The sequence below is a fragment of the Chiloscyllium plagiosum genome, unplaced genomic scaffold (assembly GCF_037043375.1).
Source record: "Chiloscyllium plagiosum isolate Xiang-an unplaced genomic scaffold, Cpla_swu_hap1 HiC_scaffold_11, whole genome shotgun sequence".
NCBI lineage: Eukaryota > Metazoa > Chordata > Chondrichthyes > Orectolobiformes > Hemiscylliidae > Chiloscyllium > Chiloscyllium plagiosum.
In genome coordinates, this window is record NW_028270149.1 from 46,632,663 (window position 1) to 46,656,686 (window position 24,024).

General features: G+C 42.3%; 1 protein-coding gene across 3 annotated transcripts in view; it reads right to left on the reverse strand.

Moving 5' to 3' along the window:
- Positions 1 to 24,024, reverse strand: part of tex11 (testis expressed 11) — a 236,352-nt gene that overhangs the window by 104,586 nt on the left and 107,742 nt on the right. For all 3 annotated transcript variants that reach the window (XM_087992026.1, XM_087992025.1, XM_087992027.1), the window contains 3 exons: positions 16,361 to 16,463; positions 15,739 to 15,863; positions 6,143 to 6,228 (listed from right to left, as the gene is read on the reverse strand). In XM_087992026.1, coding sequence (XP_087848152.1) covers positions 6,143 to 6,228; positions 15,739 to 15,863; positions 16,361 to 16,463 — 314 coding nt within the window. The remainder of the gene's footprint in view (positions 1 to 6,142; positions 6,229 to 15,738; positions 15,864 to 16,360; positions 16,464 to 24,024) is intronic.

Below are 24,024 nucleotides of genomic sequence, written 5' to 3' on the forward strand. Positions count from 1 at the left end.
GAAACTTCTGACCAAAAACAACATAGAACAATACAGCTCAGTACAGGTCCATCAGCCTTAATGCTGTGCCAACGTTTTATCCTTCTCTAAGATCAAGCTAACAGACATACCCTAAACTTTGCTATCATCCATGTGACGATCCAAGGGTGGTTTAAATGGCCCTCGTGTATCTGAGTTTACTACCACCCCTGACAGTGCTTTCCATTCTCTGTGTAAAGAACCAACCTCTGACATCTTCCCTAAACCTTCCTCCAATCATCTTAAAATTACGCCCCCTCATGGTAACTATTCCAGCTATGGAAAAGTGTCTCTGGCTATCCACTCTATCTATGCCTCTCATCATCTTGCACACTTCTATCAAGTCACCTCTCATCCCTCTTCACTCCAATGAGAAAACCCCTAGCTCCCTCAGCCTTTCTTCATATGTCCTCCAGGCAGTATCCTGGTAAATCTCCTCTGCACCGTCTCCAAAGCTTCCACATCTTTCCCATAATGAGGCGACCAGAACTGAATACAATATTCCAAGTGTGGTCTAACCTGGACTTTATAGAGCTGCAGCGTAACCTCACAGCTCTTAAGCTCAATCCCCCGCTAATAAAAGCCAACACACCATACAACTTCTTAACAACCCTATCAACTTGGGTGGCAAATTTGAGGAATCTATAGATGTGGACCCCAAGATCCCTCTGTTCCTCCACACTGCCAAGAATCTTGACTTTGACCCTGTAATCTGCATTCAAATTCGACCTTCCAAAATGAATCACTTCACACTTCTCCAGGTTGAACTTCATTTGCCTCTTCTTGGCCCAGCTCTGCATCCTGTCAATGTCCGATTGCAACCTACAACAGCCCTCGACACTATCCACAAACTCCATTAATCTTCATGTCATCGGTAAACTTACTAACCCACCCTTACACTCCCTCGTCAAAGTAATTTATTTAAAAAATCACAAGCACCAGAGGTCCCAGAACAGATCCCTGTGGAACCCACTGGTCACCCAAGCTGAATACTTACAATCTACTACCAGCTTGTGTCTTCTATGGGCCAGCTAATTCTGTATCCAGACAGCCAAATTTCCCTGTATCCCATGCCTCCTGATTTTCTGACTGAGTCTACCATGGAGAACCTTATCAAACGTCTTGCTAAAATCCACGTACACCACATCTACTGCTCTACCATCCTCAGTGTGTTTTGTCACATCTTCAAAGAATTCAAAGAATTCATCTTCAATAAGAATTCATGCTGACTATCTCTAACCAAATAATCATAAATCCTGTCTCTCTGAATCCTCTCCAATACTTTGCCCACCATTGATGCAAGATTGATTGGTCTGTAATTCCTAGAGTTATCCCTGTTCCCTTTCTTGAACAAGTGAATAACATTTGCTACCCTCTAGTCATCCAGTACTATTCCAATGGACAGTGAGGACGCAGAGATCATCGCCAAGGGTGCAGCAATCTCTTCCCTCGCTTCCTGTAGAAATCTTGGGTATATCCCATCTGGTCAAGGGGACTTATCTATTCTGAAGTTTTTCAAAATTTCCAGCACATCCTCCTTCTTAACATCAACCTGCTCGAGTGTATCAGCCTGCTTCATGCTGGCCGCACAAATGACAAGGTCCCTCTCAGTAGTGAATGCTGAAGCAAAGTATTCATAAAGGCCCTCCCCTACCCTCTCCAACCCCAGGTACAAGTTCTTCCACTATCCCTGATCTGCCCTACCCTGACTCTAGCCATCCTCTTGTTCCTCATTTAAGTGTAGAACGCCTTGTGATTTTCCTTAATCCTACCTGCCGAGGCTTTATCATGCCCCCTTCAAGCTCTTCTCATCCATTCTTCAGTTTTTTCCTGGGAACCTTGTAACCCTCTAGAGCTCTGTCTGACCCTTGCTTCCTCAACCTTAAGTAAGCTCCTTCTTCCTCATCTCGTTATCCAATGTTCCTTCACCCTTCCATCCCTTACTTGCCTCAGTGGGACAAACCTATCCAACACTGGCAGCAAGTGTTCCCTAAATAATCTCCACATTTCTGTCATGCATTTTCATGAGAATATCTGCTTCCAATTTAAGTTCCACAATTCCTGCCTAAAGCACTGTAACTCCCCCTCCCCCAATTAAATATTTCCCCACATCGTCTGCTCCTATTCCTCTCCATGCCGAGAGTAAAGGTCAGGGAGTTGTGATCACTATCACTGAAATGCTATCCAACCAAGAGATCTAGATTAGCATAGCTTTTTATTTGTCATTTCTACTACATACAACTGATACTGCAAAAGCGAAACAGCGTTCCTCCAGAACCGAGGGTGCTACATGGACAGCGCAAACTACACACTACAAACAAGTACAGCATAAAGTGCATAAGTAGTGCGAAATACACACATTACAATAATAGACATTTTACGAGCAGCAATTCAAAGTTGTGCAAAGAATTTCAGATCGAAGGAGTCCGATCATATTGTGTTAAGGAGCTTGACGGCATGGGGGAACAAACTGTTGCATGGTCTGGCCACGAAAGACCAAATGCTCCTGTATCTTATGCCAGATGTCTGGAGGGAGAAAAGTTTGAGTGAGGGTGTGTAGGGTGTTCCACAATGCTCTTAGCCTTTCAGATGCAGCATGTGGTGTAAATGTCTGTGATGGAGGGAAGCGAGACCCTGATGATCTTCTCAACTGTCCTCACTAACCGTTGTAGGGACTTAAGATCCAAGATGGTGCAATTCACGATCTATGCAGTGATGCAGCAGCTCAGGCTACACTCAGTGAACCCTTTATAGAATATGGTGAGGATGGGGGGGGGGGTGGTGGTGGGCTTTCCTCAGTCTGCACAGAAAGTAGAGATGCTGGTGGGCTTTATTGGCTAGGGTGCTGGTGTTGAGGGTCCAGGTGAGATTCTCTGCCAGGTGTACGCAAAGAAATATGGTGCTCATCACCATCTCCACAGGGGAGCCATCAATGTTCAGTGGAGAGTGGTCACTCAGTGCCCTCCTGAAGTCAACAACCATCTCTTTCGTCCTGTTCATGTTCAGAGACAGTTTGCTGGCTCTACACCAGGCCGTTAGCTGCTGCACCTCTTCTCTGTATGCTGACTGGTCACTCACGCTGATGAGACCCACTACATCGGTTAACTTAATGATATGATTCGACCTGTACATCACTGCACAGTCATGTGTCAGAAGAGTGAACAGCAATGGACTGAGCACACAGCCTTGTGGGGCGCCCATGCTCAGTGTGATGGTGTTAGAGATGTTGTTCCCAGTCTGGACTGACTGATGTCCCCAAGTCAGGAAGTCCAAGATCCAGTTACAAAGGGAGGAATTTATGGCCAGCAGACCCAGTTTTCCAATCAGGTGCTGAGGACCAATAATGTTAAATGTAGAAATGAACAGTAGTCTGATGTAGGTTTCCTTCTTCTCCAGGTGGGTGAGAGGCAGTTGGAGGATGGTGGAAATGGCATCATCTGTTGAGCGGTTTGGTTGATACGTGAACTGCAGAGTGTCTAGTGAGGGGTAGCAGGGTCTTAATATGCCTTATCACCAGACTCCTGAAGCAATTCATGATAATGGGTGTAAGCACAAAGTAAACAAGCATCTACGGCCAGAAGAACACAGCAAGCCAGGCACTATCAGGAAGAGGAGGAGTCAACATTTTGGGTATAACTCTTCTCAGAAATGGAGGTGGCGGTCAGGGGAGTTGCAGATGGGGGGTGGGGTGGAATAGTGAGGTAGTGGTAACTGTACACAGATAGTGGAAAGGACCAAATTAGTCGATGGGAGGAATGAGTCCTGTTGGCAGCTGAAGGGGTGGTCGGTAGAGTGGAAGAGAGGAGGCAGGACTAGAAACGAGTTGGGGGATGGGAAGGAAGGTTATTTGCAATCGGAGAATTCAATGTTGAGTCCTCCGGGCTGTAGGCTGCTCAGGCGGAAGATAAGGTGGCATTCCTCCAATGTGCAGTCTGATTCAGTGTGGCAATGAAGGAAGCTGAGATGGACATGTCGGAGAGGGAATGGTAAGGGGAATTAAAATGGACGGTGACTGGGATGTCATGCTGGCTCTTGCTAGCTTGCCTGAGATGCTCAGCAAAACGTCCCTTAGTTTACATTTGGTTTCACTGATGTTGAGAGCACCAGTGGGAGCATAACATGCAGGAAAATAGGTTGGAGGAGAGACAGGTGAACCTCTCTCTCACCTGGAAGGACTGTTTGGGGCCCTGGACAGAGGTGAGGGGGATGATATGCCAGCAGGGTTTGCATCTTTTACAAATACAGGGAAAAGTACTGGGAAGGCTGGGGGGAGGGGAGTTGAAGGGGAGAGTAGCACGAACCAAGGAGTGACAAAGGGAGCAGTCCTTGCAGAAGGCAGAGAGGAGAGGGGACGGGAAGATGGTCTCGGTGGTGGGGTCGAGATGGAGTTGGCAAAAGTGTTTGATGATGATATGTTGGATGCGGAGACCAGTGGGTGGAAGGTGAGGACAAGGGAGATCCTGCCTTTATTACGTTTCTTGTGAGAGTGGGGTTTCAATCAGTGCATCGGGAAATGGAGGTGATAAAGTGGAGGGGTATCTGGATGAGAGAGAAGGGGAAATGCAAGTTGTTTAAAATAGTGGACATCTGGGATGTTTAGGAGTGGAACGTCTTCTCATCAGAGCAGGTGTGATGCAACAGAGGAATTGGGAAAATAGAATGGAGGTTTTGCAGGATGTGGAGTGGGAGGAAGTCTAGTCCAGGTAGTTATGGGAGTCTGTGCGATTGTGGTAAATGTCATTCCGTTGACTGTCACCGACATAGAAACAGAGAGGTCAAGAACAGGGAGGGAAGTGTCCAAAATAGACCAAGTGAATTTGACAGGGTGGAAGTTGTTGGTGAAGTTGATGAACTGCTCCAGTTCAGCCTGGATGCACTCATCGATGTAACAGCAGAAGAGTTGGGGAACAGTGCCTGAGTATGTACTGAAGATGAACTGTTCAACGTAGCCAACAAATAAGTAGGCATAGATAGGGCCTAAGGGAGTGCCATGACCACCCTGTGGATTTGGAGGAAATGGGAAGAGTTGAAGGAAAAGTTATTGAAGTTGAGGACTATTTCAGCAAGGCGGAGGCGGGTACGGTTGGAGGGGGACTGGATGGGTCTGTTGGAGAGGAAGAAACTGAGGGCCTGCAGCCTGTCATTGGGGGAATGAAAGACAAGTACTCTTATTTGCTCTGAATGCCACTCATGAAGACTCCAACATCCCACCGTCCACTCTTCATGAAACTCAGAGACTGATCAGTTTAAGTTTTATATTATTTTGGATTCACTTATCATTTCTAATCCACTAGCATTTCTGTCATATTATCACTTAGAGTAGTGGTAGAGTATTACAGCACAGATACAGACCCTTCAGTCTAATCAGTCCATGCCGATCATAATCCCAAACTAAACTAGTCCCATTTGCCTGTGCTTGGCCCATATCCCCTCCAAACATATCTTATTTATGTACGTATCTAAATGTACTTAAGAAGTTGTAACGGTACCTTCATCAGCACTTCCTCTCGAAATTCATTTTACATATAAACCACTGTATCATTTCAAACATTTCTCCTCTCACCTTAAAATATGCTCCCTAGTCTTGAAATCCCCACTTCTTACAATTAGTAGCTAACAAAACTACTCTTTCTTTAGCTTAAGAAAACCTGGTTAAGTGGCTCATTTTTAAAACATAAATTTCTTTGGTCTAGGAGAAATGTATCAAACAGAGGAGATCATTTTTAATTCATGTTGTGACCTAATAAAGGTACAATTAAATAAAGAATGGAAGCCATTTATCCAAACTCACCTGGGAACAGATGAATTTGGGGAATGACATCTAGAACCATACCAAATTAGGAATGTCGCACTGGAAGCAACATCTGGATACAAATGAGGGCCGAAACATTTCAAGCAGTTGGATTGATCGACTTGGCTGCAAATCGAATTTGCAGCCTTGGATATTCTTAAATCTGTTTACACTGTGCACTCTGCAAAGGTAGTCAAGTCACAAGTTGAGAAAAAAACTCCTTCAGACAGTGACTTGGACTCTAACAATGTAACCGTAAGTGTTGCAAAAGTTTTAGAATTATCAATGTAAGCCATAAGATGGTTTCCAGCATAATCAACAACTGGTCTATACCTGAGAGCTGTTAACAATTGACTGCAGTCTTGGGAGTATTCACATAAATACTCAAATGCCATTCTGGCAACATCTTCCTGGTCATTCTGAAAAAAAAGTGGACATGTAAGATTGCAAGGATTAGATCATCAATCATTTTTAAAATTTTGAAACATCACATTATACTTGCGGATATTTACAAAGAAACACCATTTCACTAAAAAGTCTTGATACGATCTATCCTTATTTTCAACTACCATGAATCTGGTAAAATCAGAACTCCAACGACAAATAATGCTAGTGGCTGTGAAGCTCACTGTAGCCCTCAATTTCTATAGTAGTGGATCCTAACATCACGAACATATCCTAGTTTGCCATCCACTACTGCATTTAGGCAGTCACTAAGACCCTGGACATCATGAAAAAGAGTTTCACTGATTTCTTTCCAAGTAGTCATTTTTTGCAATGAATTTCTTACATGCAGGGAGCTGATGAGACAGTACAAGTGACTCTTCACAAACATATCAATAGAAACAACTGTCAGAAATGCAAGAGGTTCCACTCACAAGTGCAGAAAGTGTGCAACCACTGATGATCAAATTCCTGCTAAGCTAGCAGCAATCATGATAGAATCATAGAATCCCAAGAGTGTGGGAACAGGCCATTGAGTCCACACCAACTCTCCAAAGAGCATCTCACCTAGACCTACCATCTAAACTATCCCTCTAACCTTGCATTTTCAATGGCTAATACATCTAGCTTTCACATTCATTGGACATTTTGGGAAATTTAGCATGACTAATCCACCACAATAGTTTCATCTTGTGTCAGTCAACAATCTGTCCGCCACCATAAAGAAGAGAACCATGATTGCTCAACAATAAAAGTTTCTCACTGCACATGTCATTCATGGATTCCGATAGCCACCTCACCACAAGTGAAGGTTCAAGTTTCCACAATGACACCCATGCAACAACTTCGAATGCTGCGCAACAGACCAATAATCTCTGTGAAATTCAATTGCTGTAAATGGTATGCTTGAATTAACAAGAGTGAATTTATTAACTATTGAGAGAAGAAATAGAATAGCCTTTAATATCACGTGCACTCAAATGAGTGCAGTGAAGTTTGCAATGTCGCTTCTTGGCGTCAGCTTAGATACAGGATACCTGGGTACAAATACTTTTAAGTGTTGTTACAGAATTGAAATGATTTTTAAAAATAGACTAGCATGGGATTACAGAGTTTAAAAAGTCCCAGAATGATAATAAAAAGGATCTTTAAAGTACTTAAGTTGTCGTCCTTTTCCACTGAGCCCGTGCCTGCTGAGCTTCAGAATATAAAGCCTCACTGCCTCCCAGCACTAGCCTCTGTTCCAGATTTGCCTCCAAGATTCATCCTCCCAGATGGCCCATGCTTGCTGCGCTCCCGCTACGGCTGCAACTTGCTTCTGGAACCAGGCCCGTGCTCGCTCTGCTCCAGCTGCAACTCGCTTCCTGCACTGGCCTGGTCTCCAACTCGTCGCCCATCCCAGGGGCGTTTTCCATTCCATCCAGATAGGGTAGTTTATGAAGTTAGAAGTTGGATGACAGGGAAAGAAAAACTGCAAAGAAGGAGAAAAAGAAAGAAAAAGGAAAAGTGACTGGCAAGCAGAGGAGCTCAGCTGGAGCATCTTACTTTGCCACCATCTTGTTGATGAATGCAACACATATAGGGAGCGCAAAAATGGGAAAGGGGTGCAAATAAAAAATCAATTGTTACATTATTCTCGAAAAAAAGATGCAAAGACAATTATTAGATGTAGGAACAAATTACTACAAATCCTGGAACATGTACCGAAAACAACAAATGTGGGAGATCACAGTGACTCAGACAGCATCAATGGAGAGAGAGCAAGCTAACGTTTCGAGTCATGATGACTCATCATCAGAAGTGAATTGAAGCGTGGAGGGGACAGCATTTATACTATAGTTTGGGGGGTGGGGTAAGAATAGAGTGCTGATTCAGAAAAAATGTTGATACCTCAGATTAAGTGATCCAAATGTGAGAATGGCAGAATGATGGTATGTCTCCTACCAGACTTGAAATGGCAGTCAGCCCCCACTGGGATGGACAGAGTGGAGAGAGGACATGATAACAAGCTAAAAGAAAGGGAAGAAATAGGAGCTGGTTAGATGGTATAAGTAGCATTGACTTTGATAGTTGAGCAGTCAATCTCAAGATCCTTGGTTTTGTAGGATGAATAAAAATTCCCTTGTCCTGATTCCTTTGAACGGGTTGGCAGCACTTGCAGGATTGTGCAAAAATCCCTATCATCTAAAATACTGGACAAAACCCTGGCCTTTTCTAATATCTAAAATATGGACAAAATCCAAAACACAGGCTGCAACAAATACACACAAAAGCAGAATGATTTCTGCCTGGGACTACAGTTCAACCTGGAATTCCAATTTACACCTCCATTCTAAGAAAGCAATCAACCAAACCTTACACTCTGAACCAGAACTATCTTTTACACATCGGGTTACACACCTGTATGGAGCCTCAGTGATACTGGATATTCAACTTCAATAAAAATACATTCACATATACTCTTAACTATCAGGAAGCCAGGAGAAAATGGCTGGAGATCAGAGTCAAAATGATGAAGAGCTTATGCTCAAAACATCGATTCTACTGCTCCTCAAATGCTGCCTGATGAGCTGTGCTTTTCCAGCAACACACTTATTAGGGAGCCAGTTGACTTCAGAAGGAAACACCAGAAATACAATGGACAACACAGATTTGAGGGGAGGTAACTAGGCACTCAGTTCTGTATAACGCCCAGCCTGGAAGGAGAGCTTTTTTTCAACAAGGTCCTGCAGAAACAGCCTCCCCATAAGCTTTCAGCCCCAGTAAGCAGCTTCAGAACCAAGAACAACAGAGGTCAAATAACGAAGCTGAATCGAAAAACCAAACCAAGGGCATCATCGCAACAAAGGTCATCCAAGAGGGGGGAAAGCCAACCAAGCGCTATCCAAACAAGAGCATACAGACACGGGCCTGTTCTGAACCAAAAGAACCAATGGCAAGAACATCAAAAGCCAGCTGTACGTTATAACTGTGCTTTTCCTCAGTGGCGAACCGGAACTCCTGAGACCCCAAAGTTTCCTAACTAACGAGCAGGGAGAGGAAGGTGATTGGTGACAGTACAGGGAACCACAAGTGTAGGAAGCCTGACTGAAGTTTGTGACTAAAATCGCTGGTTAACTTTTAATAGTGCTTAACCTGCGTCAAATTTAATAGTGTATTAATTACTGTCCTCTGTATAATTGATTGTGTCAACTGTATTATACTTATCTTTTGTATTTATTAAACAGATTCTTTCACCCTGTCTATTGCCACATTCCTAATTAAGTTCAGCGTCAGAACCAGGGATATAGGGGTGATTTGAACCAACTAAAAATCAGCACATTACTGATTGAAAACGAGAACCCAATACATTTAGGAGTGAGAAATATTCTCCTTTTGATTTACCTGTCCTACGGGTGCTTAAAATGGCTGTTCTCAAACCTGCAGCTTTCACAGAACTCTAGTGTATACATTAGGATTTCTAGCCTATCATACACATTTCTCTTTTCCTATTTCTGGTGGTTTTCTGCTAAGAGGAGGAGCATGTCAGCCTTACTGTCTCTTTTTGTTAAGCGTCTCTCTGTTAAACATTTTCCTTCTAATTTTCAAGTGAGACATTACCTCTTCACACAGGACTTCGCCAAACAATCGCTGAACAATCGCCAAACAATCTGCCCTTCTTTTTAAAAAAAACTGAAATTAGAAATAAGAAATGTTTGAAAACTTTAGGGTTCTGATTTGATGTTGTAATAGTAGGAAGAAACAAATCATTTTCAGGATGACAGACTTTTACTCAAGGGGACTGAAAGGATCAGGCCAGGTCTATTGATGTTCACAATTTATTTGAACAATTTGGCTGTGGGAATCAGTCTAGTATTCCTAAATTTGCTGATGGCACCAAATCGGGTGGAAATGCAACTTTTAATGAGGATACAAGCTAAATGAATGGACCAGAAAAGGATGGACAGAAAGCATTGGGGCAGGATAAAGAGGTGAGGTATTGAGTTAGGCTTGTGTGAGTTTGCATATGTGTATGGCAAAACTGAGCAAATAGGTGGAGATGGAGTGCAAAGAGAGACAGACAGACACAGAATTGAAAGGGATAGGCAGATGCGAGGACAGAAGAGTTGCTGAATAATCAACAATGGAAGTAAAAAGGAGAGAATGGGTATATGAAAGCAACCCACGTCATGACAGGACCCTGATGTGAGAGTGAGCAAAAAAACACGGATGGACGGAATCAGGCTCTGAAGTTATTAAATCGATGTTGAGTCTGAGAGGCTCCAAGTGGTAAATGAGATGTTGCTTTTCAGCTATCCATACCCCTCATGATTTTATAAACCTCTATGATCACTCTCAGCCTCCAACGCTCCAGGGAAAATAGATCCAGCCTATTCAGCCTCTCCTTATAGCTCAAACCCAACAACACTGGCAACATCCTTATAAATCTTTCCTGAACCCTTTCAACTTCCACAAACCTCTGATAGGAAGGGGACCAGATTTGCAACCATTATTTGAAAAATGGCCTAACTAATGCCCTATTCAGATGCAACATTACGTCCTATGCTCAATGCTCTGACCAATAAAGGAAAGCATACAAATGCCTTCCTCACCATCCTATCAAACTGTGACTCAAATTACAAGAAATTATGAACCTGCACTCCAAGATCTCTTTGTTCAGCAACACTCCCCAGGACCTTCCCATTAAGTGTATAAATTCTGCTCTGATTTGCTTTTCCAAAATGAAACTCCATCTGCCACTCCATCCCATTGTACTCTGAGGTAACCTTCTTCGCTGTCCAATACACATCCAATTTTGGTATCACCTGCAAACTTACTAACTATACTTCCTATGCTGACATCCAAATTATTTGTATACCATGACGAGAAACAGTGGACCCAGCACTGATCCTTGTGGCATACCAATGCTCACAGGCCTCCAGTCTGAAAGGCAACCCAACACCACCCTCTATTTTCTACCTTTGAGCCAGTTCTGTATCCAAATAGCTAGTTCTCCCAGTATTCCATGTGTTCTAACCCTGCTAACCAGTCTACCATGAGGAACTTGTTGAAAGCCTTACTGAAGTCCATATGGATCACGTCTACCACACATCTCCTGTGGTTGCACACATAGGCTGCCTTGCTGATCTTTGAGAGGCCTTATACTCTCCCTATATACCCTTTTGTCCTTAATGTTTTTTATACAATCCCTTTGGATTCTCTCTAACCCTATTTGCCAAAGCTATCTCATGTCCCCTTTTTGCACAGCTGATTTCCCTCTGACGTACACACCTTTATACTCTTCTAAGGATTCACTTAATTTCTGTTATCTACACCTGACCTATGCTTTCTTTCTTTTCTTGACCAAAACCCCAATTTCTCTTATCATCAAGCACACCCAGATTTGCCTTTCACTCTAATACGAACACATTGTCTCTGCACTCTCGTTATCTCATTTTCCAGATGTCCCTTTACCTGCGAACATCAACTATCAATCAACTTTTGAAAGTTCTTGGTTAATACCGTCAAAATTGGCCTTCCTCCAATTTAGAACTTCAACTTTTAGATCCAGCCTATCCTATTCCATCACTAATTTGAAACTAATAGAATTTTGGTCGCTGGCCTCAAAGTGCTCCGCCATTGACATCTCAGTCACTTGCCCCGCCTTATTTCCCAAGCGTAGCTCAAGCTTTGCACATTCTCTAGTAGGTACATCCACACACTGAATCAGAAAATTTTCTTGGACACACTTAAATTCCTCTCCATCTAAACCCACAGCACTATTGCAATCCCAGTTTATGTTTGGAAAGTTAAAATTTCCTACCATTACTACCTTATTATTCTTACAGATAACAGAGCTCCTTAAACATTGCTTTCTCAATTTCCCGCTGACTATTGGGAGATCTCTAGTACAATCCCTGTAAGATGATCATCCCTTTCTTATTTCTCAATTCCACCCAAACACCTTCTGTGGACATATTCCCAGGAATATCTTCCCTAACTACAGCTGTAATGTTACCCCATGGCAAATATGCTAATCCCTCTCCTCTCCTGGCCCCCTTTTTATCCTTTCTGTAGCATTTGCATCCTCAAACATTAAGCTGCCAGTCCTATCCATTCCTGAGCCACGTCTTAGTAATTGCTATGACATCCCAGTCCCATGTTGCTAACCATGCCCCAAGTTTATCTGCCTTCCCTGTTAGGTCTCTTGCATTGAAATACATGCTGTTTAATTTATCTGTCCTACCTCAGTGTCTGCTTTGTTATTGCCTGCCTTGACTGTTCTATTTGGTCCTTTTTTCCAACTGTAGCAGTCTCTTACTGTTCTCTTTCCTCACTGTCTCCCTTGGTCCCACCTCCCTACCTTTCTGTTTTAAATCCTCTTGAGCAGCGCTAGCAAATCTCCCTTCCAGTGTGTTAGCCCCCTTCCAATTCAGGTGCAATCTATCCTTCTTATTCAGGTCATTTCTACCCCAGAAGAGATTCCAATGATCCAAAAATGTGTACCTTTCCCCCTGTACCAGCTCCTTAGCCACGGATTCATCTGCTCTGTCCTCCTATTCCCACCCTCACTAGCTTGCATCATTGGGAGTAATCCAGAGATTACTACCCTCAAGGACGTCCTTTTTCAATTCCTGTCCAACTTCCTATATTCTCTCTTCAGAATCTCATCCCTTTCCATTCAAATACTGCTAGCTCCAATATGCACAACGACCTTCTGCTGGTCCCTCTCCCCTTTGAGAATATTCTGCACTCTCTCAGAGATATTCTTGATCCTGGCTCCAGGGAGGCGACACACCACTCTTATCTCTCGCTATCGGTCGGAGAAATATCTCTCTGTGTCTCTGACTAGAGAGTCCCCTATCACAATCGATCGCTTGGAACTGGATGTACCCCTCATTATATTACAGCCGGTCTTGGTACCAGAAACTTGACTGAGAGTCCGTCACTCGCTACATTTTCGAAAACAGCATACTTGTTGGATATGAGGATAGCCACAGGAGACTCCTGCACTACCTGCCTCCCTTTCCTACCTTTCGTGGAGGTAACCCATCTACCTGACTGTATTTGTAATTTTTCTCCCTTCCAATAAGTGCCACCCCCTAGCTCCTGTAAATTCCTAATGGCCTCTAACTTCTGCTTCAAACGATCCATGCGATCTGATAGAATTCACAACCAAACACACACATTGCAGATACAATCATGGAAATTCTCCTTAATCTCCAACATCCGACAAGAATAGTACAAATCTAAAGGCCATATTTGCTCCTTGGCAATCTGCAGGTGCAGAAAATAGCCCCATCTTACTGCTCCATAAAGCGCTGCCCCAGTTTAACTTAATACCTATGTTTTATATTTTTACAATCTAGAGACAGATCTCAATAAAAATATCTCACTCGGCTCACGATTCTAGATTTACAGCAAGGTTACACTTAAAACTATACACTTAGCTTCTCCGGTCCTGTGAGCTCTGCTACACAGGCTCCTCCAAGGAGGGCAGTGAATTTTGTTGTTCGTTAATTTTTCTTAGATACAATCTAATGTCCAGAGATACCGTAACTCAAACCGCAAAGGGAATAGTGCAAATTCACTGCTGTGTCAGACAGCAGTGTAGGTTTCTTTCTTTGACCATGTGATCTCCATCTTTGTCTCTCTTCCTCCTTTCTAAAGTGCTACTGTTTTGATCGTTTCCCCCCCACCAAAGTTCCAAAACAATGCAACAACTTATAAAACAATAATTACTGCCACTGGAATTTGAGGAATCATTTCAGCACATAAAATTCCTCCAAAAAGGAGCAGCTCATACAGCCACAACTTTTTCCCATCCTTCATCACCCAAAATACCTTCATGTGATTCGGGATGTGTGCGTCATGGCAACAGCTCAAAGTGCATGAAAGTTGGAGATTGGAATGTGAGACTTGCAGCAGCATAAGTGCATAAGAATAAGATGTAGCCTTTGAATGCTTGGGGTGTGTCCTGATTGCCCACATTTCTGCTGCGTGTGTGGAGAGTTGACAAAAGTGTGAGGCCAGTGATTCCAATGGTAGGAGAAAGAATTTTAAAGACGCCATCTGATCTTCACAGACCATGCATGGCAAGGTGGCTTAATGGTTAGCACTGCTGCCTCACAGCACCAGCAGCCTGGGTTCAATTCCACCCTCAGTCAGTGCACATTCTCACAGTATCTAGGTGGGTTTCCTCCAGGTGCTGCAGTTTCCTCCCACAGTCCAAATATGTACAGGCTAGGTGGATTATTCAAAGTTTGTGAGAAGATTTGTAGCTTGGGTGTTCGTTGTTGTGGTTCTGTTCGCCGAGCTGGGAATTTGTGTTGCAGACGTTTCGTCCCCTGTCCAGGTGACATCCTCAGTGCTTGGGAGCCTCCTGTGAAGCGCTTCTGTGATCTTTCCTCCGCCATTTGTAGTGGTTTGAATCTGCCCCTTCCGATTGTCAGTTCCAGCTGTCCATTGCAGTGGTCGGTATATTGGGTCCAATATACCGACCACTGCAACAGACAGCTGGAACTGACAACTGGAAGCGGCAGATTCAAACCACTACAAATGGCGGAGGAAAGATCACAAAAGTGCTTCACAGGAGGCTCCCAAGCACTGAGGATGTCACTTGGACAGGGGACGAAACGTCTGCAACACAAATTCCCAGCTCGGCGAACAGAACCACAACAACTAGGTGGATTATCCATGGGAAATGCAGGGTTGCAGGGAGAGGTAAGCAGTGGGTCTAGGTGGGATGCTCTTCAGAAATGCAGTATGGATTCGATGGGCTGAATGGCCTGCTTTCACACTGTGGGAATTGTATGATTTTGACCACTGGCATGAAGTCAGTGAACTTTTCCCTTTCTAGGATCATTGGGTCAAAGTTTTGACATTGACTTCCATGGATATCTTTAATCAGAGTCCTTTCAACATATCTTGGAATGGCCTGCTCCAGAAAAAAACCTTTCTCATCTTACTTATTTCCCTTAGGACTTTCTCTCAACCTTATCCCTGTTTTTGTTCAGGATGCTCCCATCAGAGTCTTTCACAGCGAATTCCAGCACCTGCATTAACCAGAATGCACTTCCCTTTTAAAACCGATACGTTGATTTTAAGAATGATGAGCTAGTTATCATTGGTACCTGGGCCCTCGGCTGAGTGTGTATCTGATCAGCAGTGCATTGTGTTTATGGCTGCACGCTTAAACTATGGAAACAACAGCAGACAACATAAACCTTGTGCAATGTCTTTAATATATCCATTAAGCATTTGCTATTGTGCACCACAGTCTCAGCACCTACTACATCAAATTTTCTTCTCCAGTGAACTCAATTTCTAAGTACTAATATTGACAAATTCAATTAAAGATCTGTTCCTGAAACTGATAGGCTAATTATTTTGGTGCACCACTATAAGTTGCTTCAGACAATTCAGAACATTTCCTATAAACTAAAATGCTTGACAGGAAAAGCTTCTGCATTAACTATCTGAATTTCACATAATGCTCTCCTTACCTCTAAAGCAAAATGTGCAGCAAGACTCAAAAAATCAGTCACTGAAATTCTATTGGTTACGATGTTATGTTCACACTCCACAAGCTTTTCTGCCAGTTTTCCGATCGCTTTAATTGCCTCCATAGCTGAAAAAGAGAAAATCATGGGAAATAGATCCTTCCAGTCATTCTTTGTAAAGTGAATATTGAATTAATCAATTATGTTGAGTTAATTCCACTTTATTTAATTTGGCATATAAGTTTGCCATTTGAAAACAACTAATAAGGTACAGGAGTGTTATCAGGAAAAATGTAATAAAATATGTTTATCAATTTTATTTTGAATTATTATATGGCATTTCCATTGATATGGAGAAGAAAAAAAGGGAGAGGAATCAATCGTTTTCATTTCCATTTAATTCTGTAGTCCCCCTCCCACATAACTTTTAATTTCCCCAAATTTTCCTTGAATCACACTATTCAAGTATAAGTTACTAATCAAAACAAATGAGGATTTGAATAAACCTATGATTTCAATTCCTTATCAGAGAACTCCTGGTAATTTGCAATATTATAACTTTACACAAAATGCAGTTAAAAGTTCATTAGATCTTTTATCTGCAAGTTAGCAATGTAGTACCTACCTTTTTGTGTATCACTTTCCAAAATGGCAATTTTGTAGATATTGAACTGTGTGAAGAAATTATCTGGGTCAATTTGTTCTGCAGCTTTTACAGCCTCTTTTGCCTGGATAGAAAACATTTGAGGAAGTATCAATAATCTACAACTTAGAATAGCTAGGCTATCCTCAAAATTCCAATAAAAAAGTAAGGACAAGTTTATGATGGCTTCTCACAATTATTTCAGTGTTTCAATGTATCACTGTTAGTACGGTATCAATGGTATGAGGAAAATATTGCTGGTGTGTTTAAAATGCTTTTTAAAATTAGCCTTAGCTTTTGTCTGGCATTGAATTCACTACAATTTAGAAGAATGAGAGGGGGTCTGATGGAAATAAATAAAATTCCAATAACTTTAGACAGATGAGATGTAGGAACAATGCTTTCCTTGCTTAAGCAGTCAAGAACCAGGGATAAGTCTGGGGTTATAGGGTAGACCATTTAGGACTGAGATAAGGAAATGTTTCTTCATTCAAAGGGTGGTCAACCAGTGAAATTCTCTGCCACAGAAGGCTTTGGAGGCCAGGTCGCCAAATATATTCAAAAAGGAGATTCACAAGATTTTAGATATTTGAAAGGATGTGGACAGAAAAAAGCAATGTAGTTTTGAGATAGGATCAGCCATGATCATAATGAATGGTAAAGTAGATCCAAAGTGCCAAATGGACACGTTCTCAGCCGAAATTCTCAATTTTCTTAATGACAAGTACATAGCTGTCACACATGGATAGCACTCTTCAATGCTGTTATGGACCAGCCAGAACACCTCAAAACATTTCAAGGAAGTAGCATAAACCCTAAGTTTGCTAGTTGTTTTTAGCAAGTGTAATACTGATATTTCAGGAGTGATGCAGCTGGTAACATCACATAGCTTTAAACAAAACAGAATTTATTTACAATATTAACGAATGAAACACGAATAAGAGAGAACAGAATATCGAATAACCTAACCTATCCAAAAATCCAAAAGACTGTCCCAGCTAAATGATGATGTTTCAAATATTTGCAGCAATCCCCATAAACACCCCTTGGCACAAAAGGTAAAATCAACCAGAGGGTCTTACAGGAGAGACATTAGAGAGGGAAGATCAGCATGGACCTGCTTCTTTGGGTCAAGCAGTTTCACAAGTCTTGTCACGACACGGGGTAAACCCCTCTAAAAATTTGAACCAGCCACACAGAAAAGATTCACCCAGTGCTGGAACCTGTTAAAATTCAAGAGGCAAAGAACTATCCCGGAGGTCACTACTTAATCAAAAGATTAACATCTTTCAGTCCAACAGACAATATTAAAACCAACAAGCTCAGCGGGGGTTGGGAACCCAAAGTATAGTTCCAGTGCACAGGAGGATGAGAATAGGGAGGGTGTGGACAGGATTTCATGGTCACAGGAATGTGCTGGCAGACAGCAAGCTGGTTTGAAGTGTGTCTACTTCATCACCAGACGTATCCAAAATAAGGTAGGTGAGCTTGCAGCATGGATAGGTACCTGGGACTTTGATGTTGTAGGCATTTTGGAGACATGAATAGAGTACGGTCAGGAATGGATGCTGCAGGTTCCAGGAATTAGATCTTTCATTAAGAACAGGCAAGGTGGTAAAAGAGGAGGAGGTGTGGACTTGGTAGTCAAAGACAGTATAACAGTGGCTGAAATAACATTTGATGAGGACTCATCTACTGAGGTGATATGAGCAGGAGAGTAGAGGTCACATTGCTTGGAGTTTTTTTTACAGACCTTTGCAGAGTTCTAAGGATGTGCAGGAGAGGATCGGCAAAACGATTCTGGATAAGAATGAAAGGAACTTCTCCAACATCGACTGGAAATGCTATAACTCTAGTGCGTTGGATGGATCAGTTTTTGTCCAATGTGTGCAGGAGTGTTTTCTGACACAGTATGTCCAAGTGCGGATAAGAGGGGAGGCCATACTAGATCTGGTGCTTGCTAATGAACCAGGCCTGGTGTTTGATTCAGTGGTAGGTGAGCACTTTGGAGAGAGTGACCATAATTTGTTTACATTTAGTTTAGCGATGGAAAGGGATAGGTACATGCCACAGGACAAGAGCAATTATAATGTGATTAGGCAAGACTTAGGATGCACAGAATGGGGCAGCAAAATGTAGGGAATGGGGACAATCGAAATGTGGAGCTGGTTTAAGGAACAGATATTGCATGTCCTTGGTAGGTATGTCCCTGTAGGCAAGGAGAAAGTGATAAGGTAAAGAAACTGCATCTCTTGTTAAGTGGAAGGAGACGGCTTATGTGACGTTGAGACGAGATGGTTCAGATGAGGCGATGGAGAGTTACAGATTAGCTAGGAAAGATTTAAAGAGACAGTTTAGAAGAGCAAGGAGAGGACATGAGCACTCTTTAGCAGGTAGAATAAAGGAGAACCCGAAAGCTTTCTATTTACAGGAGGAATAACAGGATGACTAGGGTAGGAATAGGGCCAGGCAGCATCCGAGCAGGAAAATCAGTTCTGATGAAGGACTTTTGCCCAAAATGTTGATTTTCCTGCTGCTCAATGCTGGAAAGCACAGCCGGTCAGGCAGCATCCACTCTAACCTAGACTCTGATTTCCAGCCTTGTAGTCCTCACTTTTGCCTACGATTAGGGCCAGTCAGAGACAGAAGTGGGAAGTTGTGTGAGGATCCCGTGGAGATCAGAGAGGTGCTAAACGAATATTTCTCATGTTTTCACTCATGACAAAGAGAATATTGTAGAGGCGAAGAATGAGATACGGGATATTAGAGTAGAAAGGAGCGAGGTTAGTAAAGAGGTGTTATCAATTCAAGGATTGAAAGTAGACTAGTCCCCTGGGACGGATGGGATTTACCCGAGGATTCTCTGGGAAGGAGGAGATAGCGGAGCCTTTGGCTTTGATCTTTGAGTCATCACGTTTTGTACCAGAGGACTGCAGAACTGCAAATGTTGTGCCCTTGTTCAACAAGGGCAGTAGAGACGGCCCAGGTAATTATAGATCAGTGAGCCTTACGTCTGTTGTAGGAAAAGTTTTGGAAAGGATTATAAGAGATAGGATTTATGCTAACAAACAACAATTTATTTTCAGATAGTCAACATGGTTTCGTCAAGGGCAGGTCATGTCTCACAAATCTCACTGAGTTTTTTGAGAAGGTGACCAAGCATGTGGATGAGGGTAGAACAGTTGACGTGGTTTACATGGACTGCAGTAAAGCCTTTGATAAGATTCTATATGGTAGGCAGGAGCATGGAATTGAGGGTGATTTAGCATTTTGGATTAGAAACTGGCTTTCTGTAAAATGGCATCGAGCAGTGCTTGATGGAAAATATTCAGCCTAGATTCCGGTTGCTAGTGGTGTGCCGCAAGGATCTGTTTTGGGACCACTGCTGGTTGTCATTTTTATAAACAACTTGCACGCAGGCATAGGTGGATGGGTTAGTAAGTTTGCAGATGACAGTAAAGTCGGTGGAATAGTGGAAGAATGTTGCTGGGGACTTGGATAAACTGCAGAACTGGGCTGAGAGGTGGCAAATGCAATTCCATGCAGATAAACGTGAGGTGATTCACTTTAGGAAGAATAACAGGAAGGCAGAATACTGGGTCAATGGAAAGATTCTTGGTAGTGTGGATGTGCAGAGGGATCTTGGAGTCCATGTACATAGATCCCTGAAAGTTGCCACCCAGGTGGATAGTGATGTTAAGAAAGCATACAGTGTGTTAGGTTTTACCAGTAGAGGGATTGAGTTCTGGAGCCGTAACATCATGCCATACAAAATGATAGTGCAGCCACACTTGGAATATTGTGTACAGTTCTGGTTGCCCTGTTACAGAAAGGAGGTGGAATCACTGGAAAAGGTGCAGGCAAGATTTATCACGTTGGTGCCTGTTCTGGAGGGTAGATCTTATGAGGAAACGCTGAGAGACTGGGGTCTGTTCTCATTGGAGAGGAGAAGGCTAAGTGGGTATTTGATAGAAACATACAAGATGAACAGAGGATTAGATAGGGTAGACACTGAAAGTCTTTTTCCTAGGATGATGTCAGCTTGTACGAGGGGGCATAGCTACAAATTGAGGGGTAATAGATTTAAGACAGATGCCAGAGGCAGGTTCTTTACTCAGTGGTAAGGGCATGGAATGCCCTGCCCGCCAATGTAGTTTATTCAGCCATATTAGGGGCATTTAAACAATCCTTGGAAAAGCACATGGATGATGATGGGGCAGTGTAGGGGGATGGATTTAGATTAGTTCACAGGTTGACACAACATCGAGAGCTGAAGGGTCTGTTCTGCGCTGTATTGTTCCATGTTCTAACTATTTACAACTCCTTTCTCTTAAACCTATCTTTGACCTCCCACTCTACAATACTATTCCGATAAAAAATCCCAATTAAGATTTACAAAAAATAAATACATATTTCAAAAACAGTCAGCTTTGCCCATTCTCCTCAGTAGATTGTCACCAGGTCGGCCTCGATGTTCTGCAGCGCAGATTCCCCACAGGTACCTTTCAGACAGCTCTTCAGCGAGCAGTATACATTTGTTGATCTTTGGCATTTCACCCTGTAACTATTCAAAATGTCCGGTTTTATACGATAAAACATAAGATTGTTTCCTTGGTTTTAATATTATAAAACTACTAAATTCAAATTGGATTGGAGTCTGGTATCCTGGTGCACAATTTAAACTAATTTTGCCAAATTTGCGTTTGTTTTTGTTTCATGGTAACCCATCTACAGCTATTTGTTTCGATCAAGTGTTACACTGTTCCCTTGTTTAGGACACAGTGCTTTGCCAGTCGTCCCTTGCTTTTCAACTCAAAGGTACAGTACACGTCTACACCTTCATAACACACCCCTGATTAAGAAAAAATGGACCATCATAATGAAAAGATGGCTTTTTTTCTATTCATTAACCACATTATCATTATGTACATTTGACTTTAATCAACGTTCATATTCTCTTCTTTGCACAAAAATACAAAATTCAATACATACCAATCTTAACTATACTTTACCAGTGAAATCCACAATGATGTGTCTGCGATTATATTTTATGACCCGCAACATCTACAATAGGTAAATTAAAAGTCTGTAACATAAGAATCCAAAGAAAGAGTTGCATATTTTTCCTTTAAGGCGCTCCAAGAATGTAACAGTATTGGGATCCGTGTACACAACCATCTTCAAAACAATGTTCATCACATAAACATTAAAATGTTGTAAGGCCAGTACCAAACTCAATGGTTCTTTTTCAATCGTGGAGTATTTCCTCTGGTGGATGTTGAGTTTCTCCAAAAAGTAACCAACTTTCAGCTCAATCCAATCTTAATCTTCCTGTAACAGTACAGATCCAACTCCAATGTCACTAGCATCAATGCAACTTTAAAAGGTTTTGAAAAGTTTGGGAGTAGCTAAAACTGATGCGGTGGTTAATATTGCTTTCAAATGGTCGAATGCCTCATGGCTTTGTTCTGTCCACCGAAACTTTGCATTCTTCTTCAGCGAATCAGTTAATGGTGGAACTACACTGCTGAGTTTGGAACAAAATTCTGATAGAATCCGCTTAGTCTCAAGAATCAAAGCACCTGTTTCTTCAAGGTTGGTCATGGAAATTCCTCGATGGCCTTCGTCTTTGTGTTCCGTGGTGTCAACCTTCCATTACTGATGTTATGTCCCAAGAATGTCATCTCTGCTTTCACGAAATCTGTTGAAGTTTATTCCAAGTTTTGCTTCTTGTTCAAAGAGATCTGCCAGCCGTATCACGTTATCTTTCCAGGACCTACTGAACATTACTACATTGTCCAAAAACACCATGCAGTTTGTTAAACAAGCCACAACTCTGTTCATGAGTCTTTGGAATGTGGCGGGTGCATTCTTCATTCCAAAGTGCATCACTTCAAATTTATATAGTCCATTTGGGGTGACAAAAACAGAAATCTCTTTCACCGCCTCTAATAAACGTATGTGCGACTAACCACACATTAAGTCCAACTTGGTGATGTAACAGACTTTCTCAATTCAGTCTTCCAATCTCGGAACTGGATAGGAGTCTGATTTTGTAATGGTGTTGACCTTCCAATAATCCACACAGAATCGTCAAGTCCCGCCTGGCTTGGGAACTAGGACGATCGGCGAACTTCACTTGCTTTGGCTTGGTTTGATGATATCCTCTTTCCGCATGGACTCCATCTTCTTCTGGACCGGTCTGGCTTTGGAAGGATTAAGCCAATAGGGAATACTGCTCCGATAAACAACACCCCTAAATCTATTTCATGCACAATAGCATTAGTCCTCCCCATTTAAATGTGGCGTATGTATTATGCTGCAGTTACAAATATTTCAACTATGTACTGTGTTAAAGAGACAGGTAGTTTACTAGCCTATCCCAATCCTCAAGGACTTCATTTATTTAAACATATTTAGAAGCACATCAAAATCCACACCATCTGGATTTGATTCCTCACTCTGCTGCAGTTGACTAACACCTGTTTCTCCAGTTCTTTCTCTCTCGTGTAATACAATTTCAACATGTTCACATGACATACCCAATACCATTTTTTCCTATCTGGCATCTTTAGATAGTTCACCTGACTTTTTCTCAATTTGATTGGAACCACTGAGTCTGGCTTTGAAGGGACCTCCGATCACTGATAACAGTATTAACACGTCATCCTCTCGGGAAATCTTCCAAGTCAGCTTTTATCTGCCACCTACTTCATTCGATGTTGTGCCCTCTTCAGGTGCTGTTCAGCTAACTCACCTACTATATTTAATCTCTCCCTCACCTCCATACATAATCTCAGTGTGAGATTTCAGACTTTGAAATTAAAGAAAAATTGACAAGACCAAAGGACCTCTCACTTCATGCCCGAGTATTAACTCGAAGGGAGTAAACCGAGTAGATTCATTTGGGGCATCTCGAATGGCAAACAATATGAATGAGATACCTTTATCCCAATCATTTGGGTAATCCTAACAATATGCTCTCAGCATGGTCTTCAAGGTCTGATGCCACCTTTCTAGAGCTCCTTGGGATTCAGGATGATATGCACTAGATTTAAAGTGCTGTACACCTCAGCTATCCATAACCTCCTTAAACAACCTAACAGTAAAATTTGACCTTTGGCTAAACTGAATCTCTCTGGGTAGACCATAACATGTGAAGAAAACTACTGACTCCTCTACTACCCTTTTTGCCTTGACACACCATAATGGAATTGTCTCCGGAAATCTGGTAGACACGTCCATTATGGTTAACAAATATTGGTTCCACATAATCAATTATAACTCGCGTGAAAATGTTCTTCAAATGCAAGAATTGGAAACAAAGAGCTGGTTTTATTACCGCCTGTGGCTTACCTACCATTTGGCACATATGGCAAAGGCTAACCACACCCTTGTGCATTCCAGGCCAATAAAACTGTTTTTGTACCTTAGGCTGAGTCTTTTGTATCCCTAGGTGACCACCGATAGTTCATGTGTTACCCATAACACTTCCTGTCTGCATGCTACTGGCAACACAATCTGATGCATATCAACCCATTTCTCCTTGGTACTAACGTGCCGTGGTCTACATTTAAGTTTTAGGATTCTATCTTTCTGGTAATAACCCTCAGGAATATCCTCAGTCTCCTTTTCTGAGCACGGTT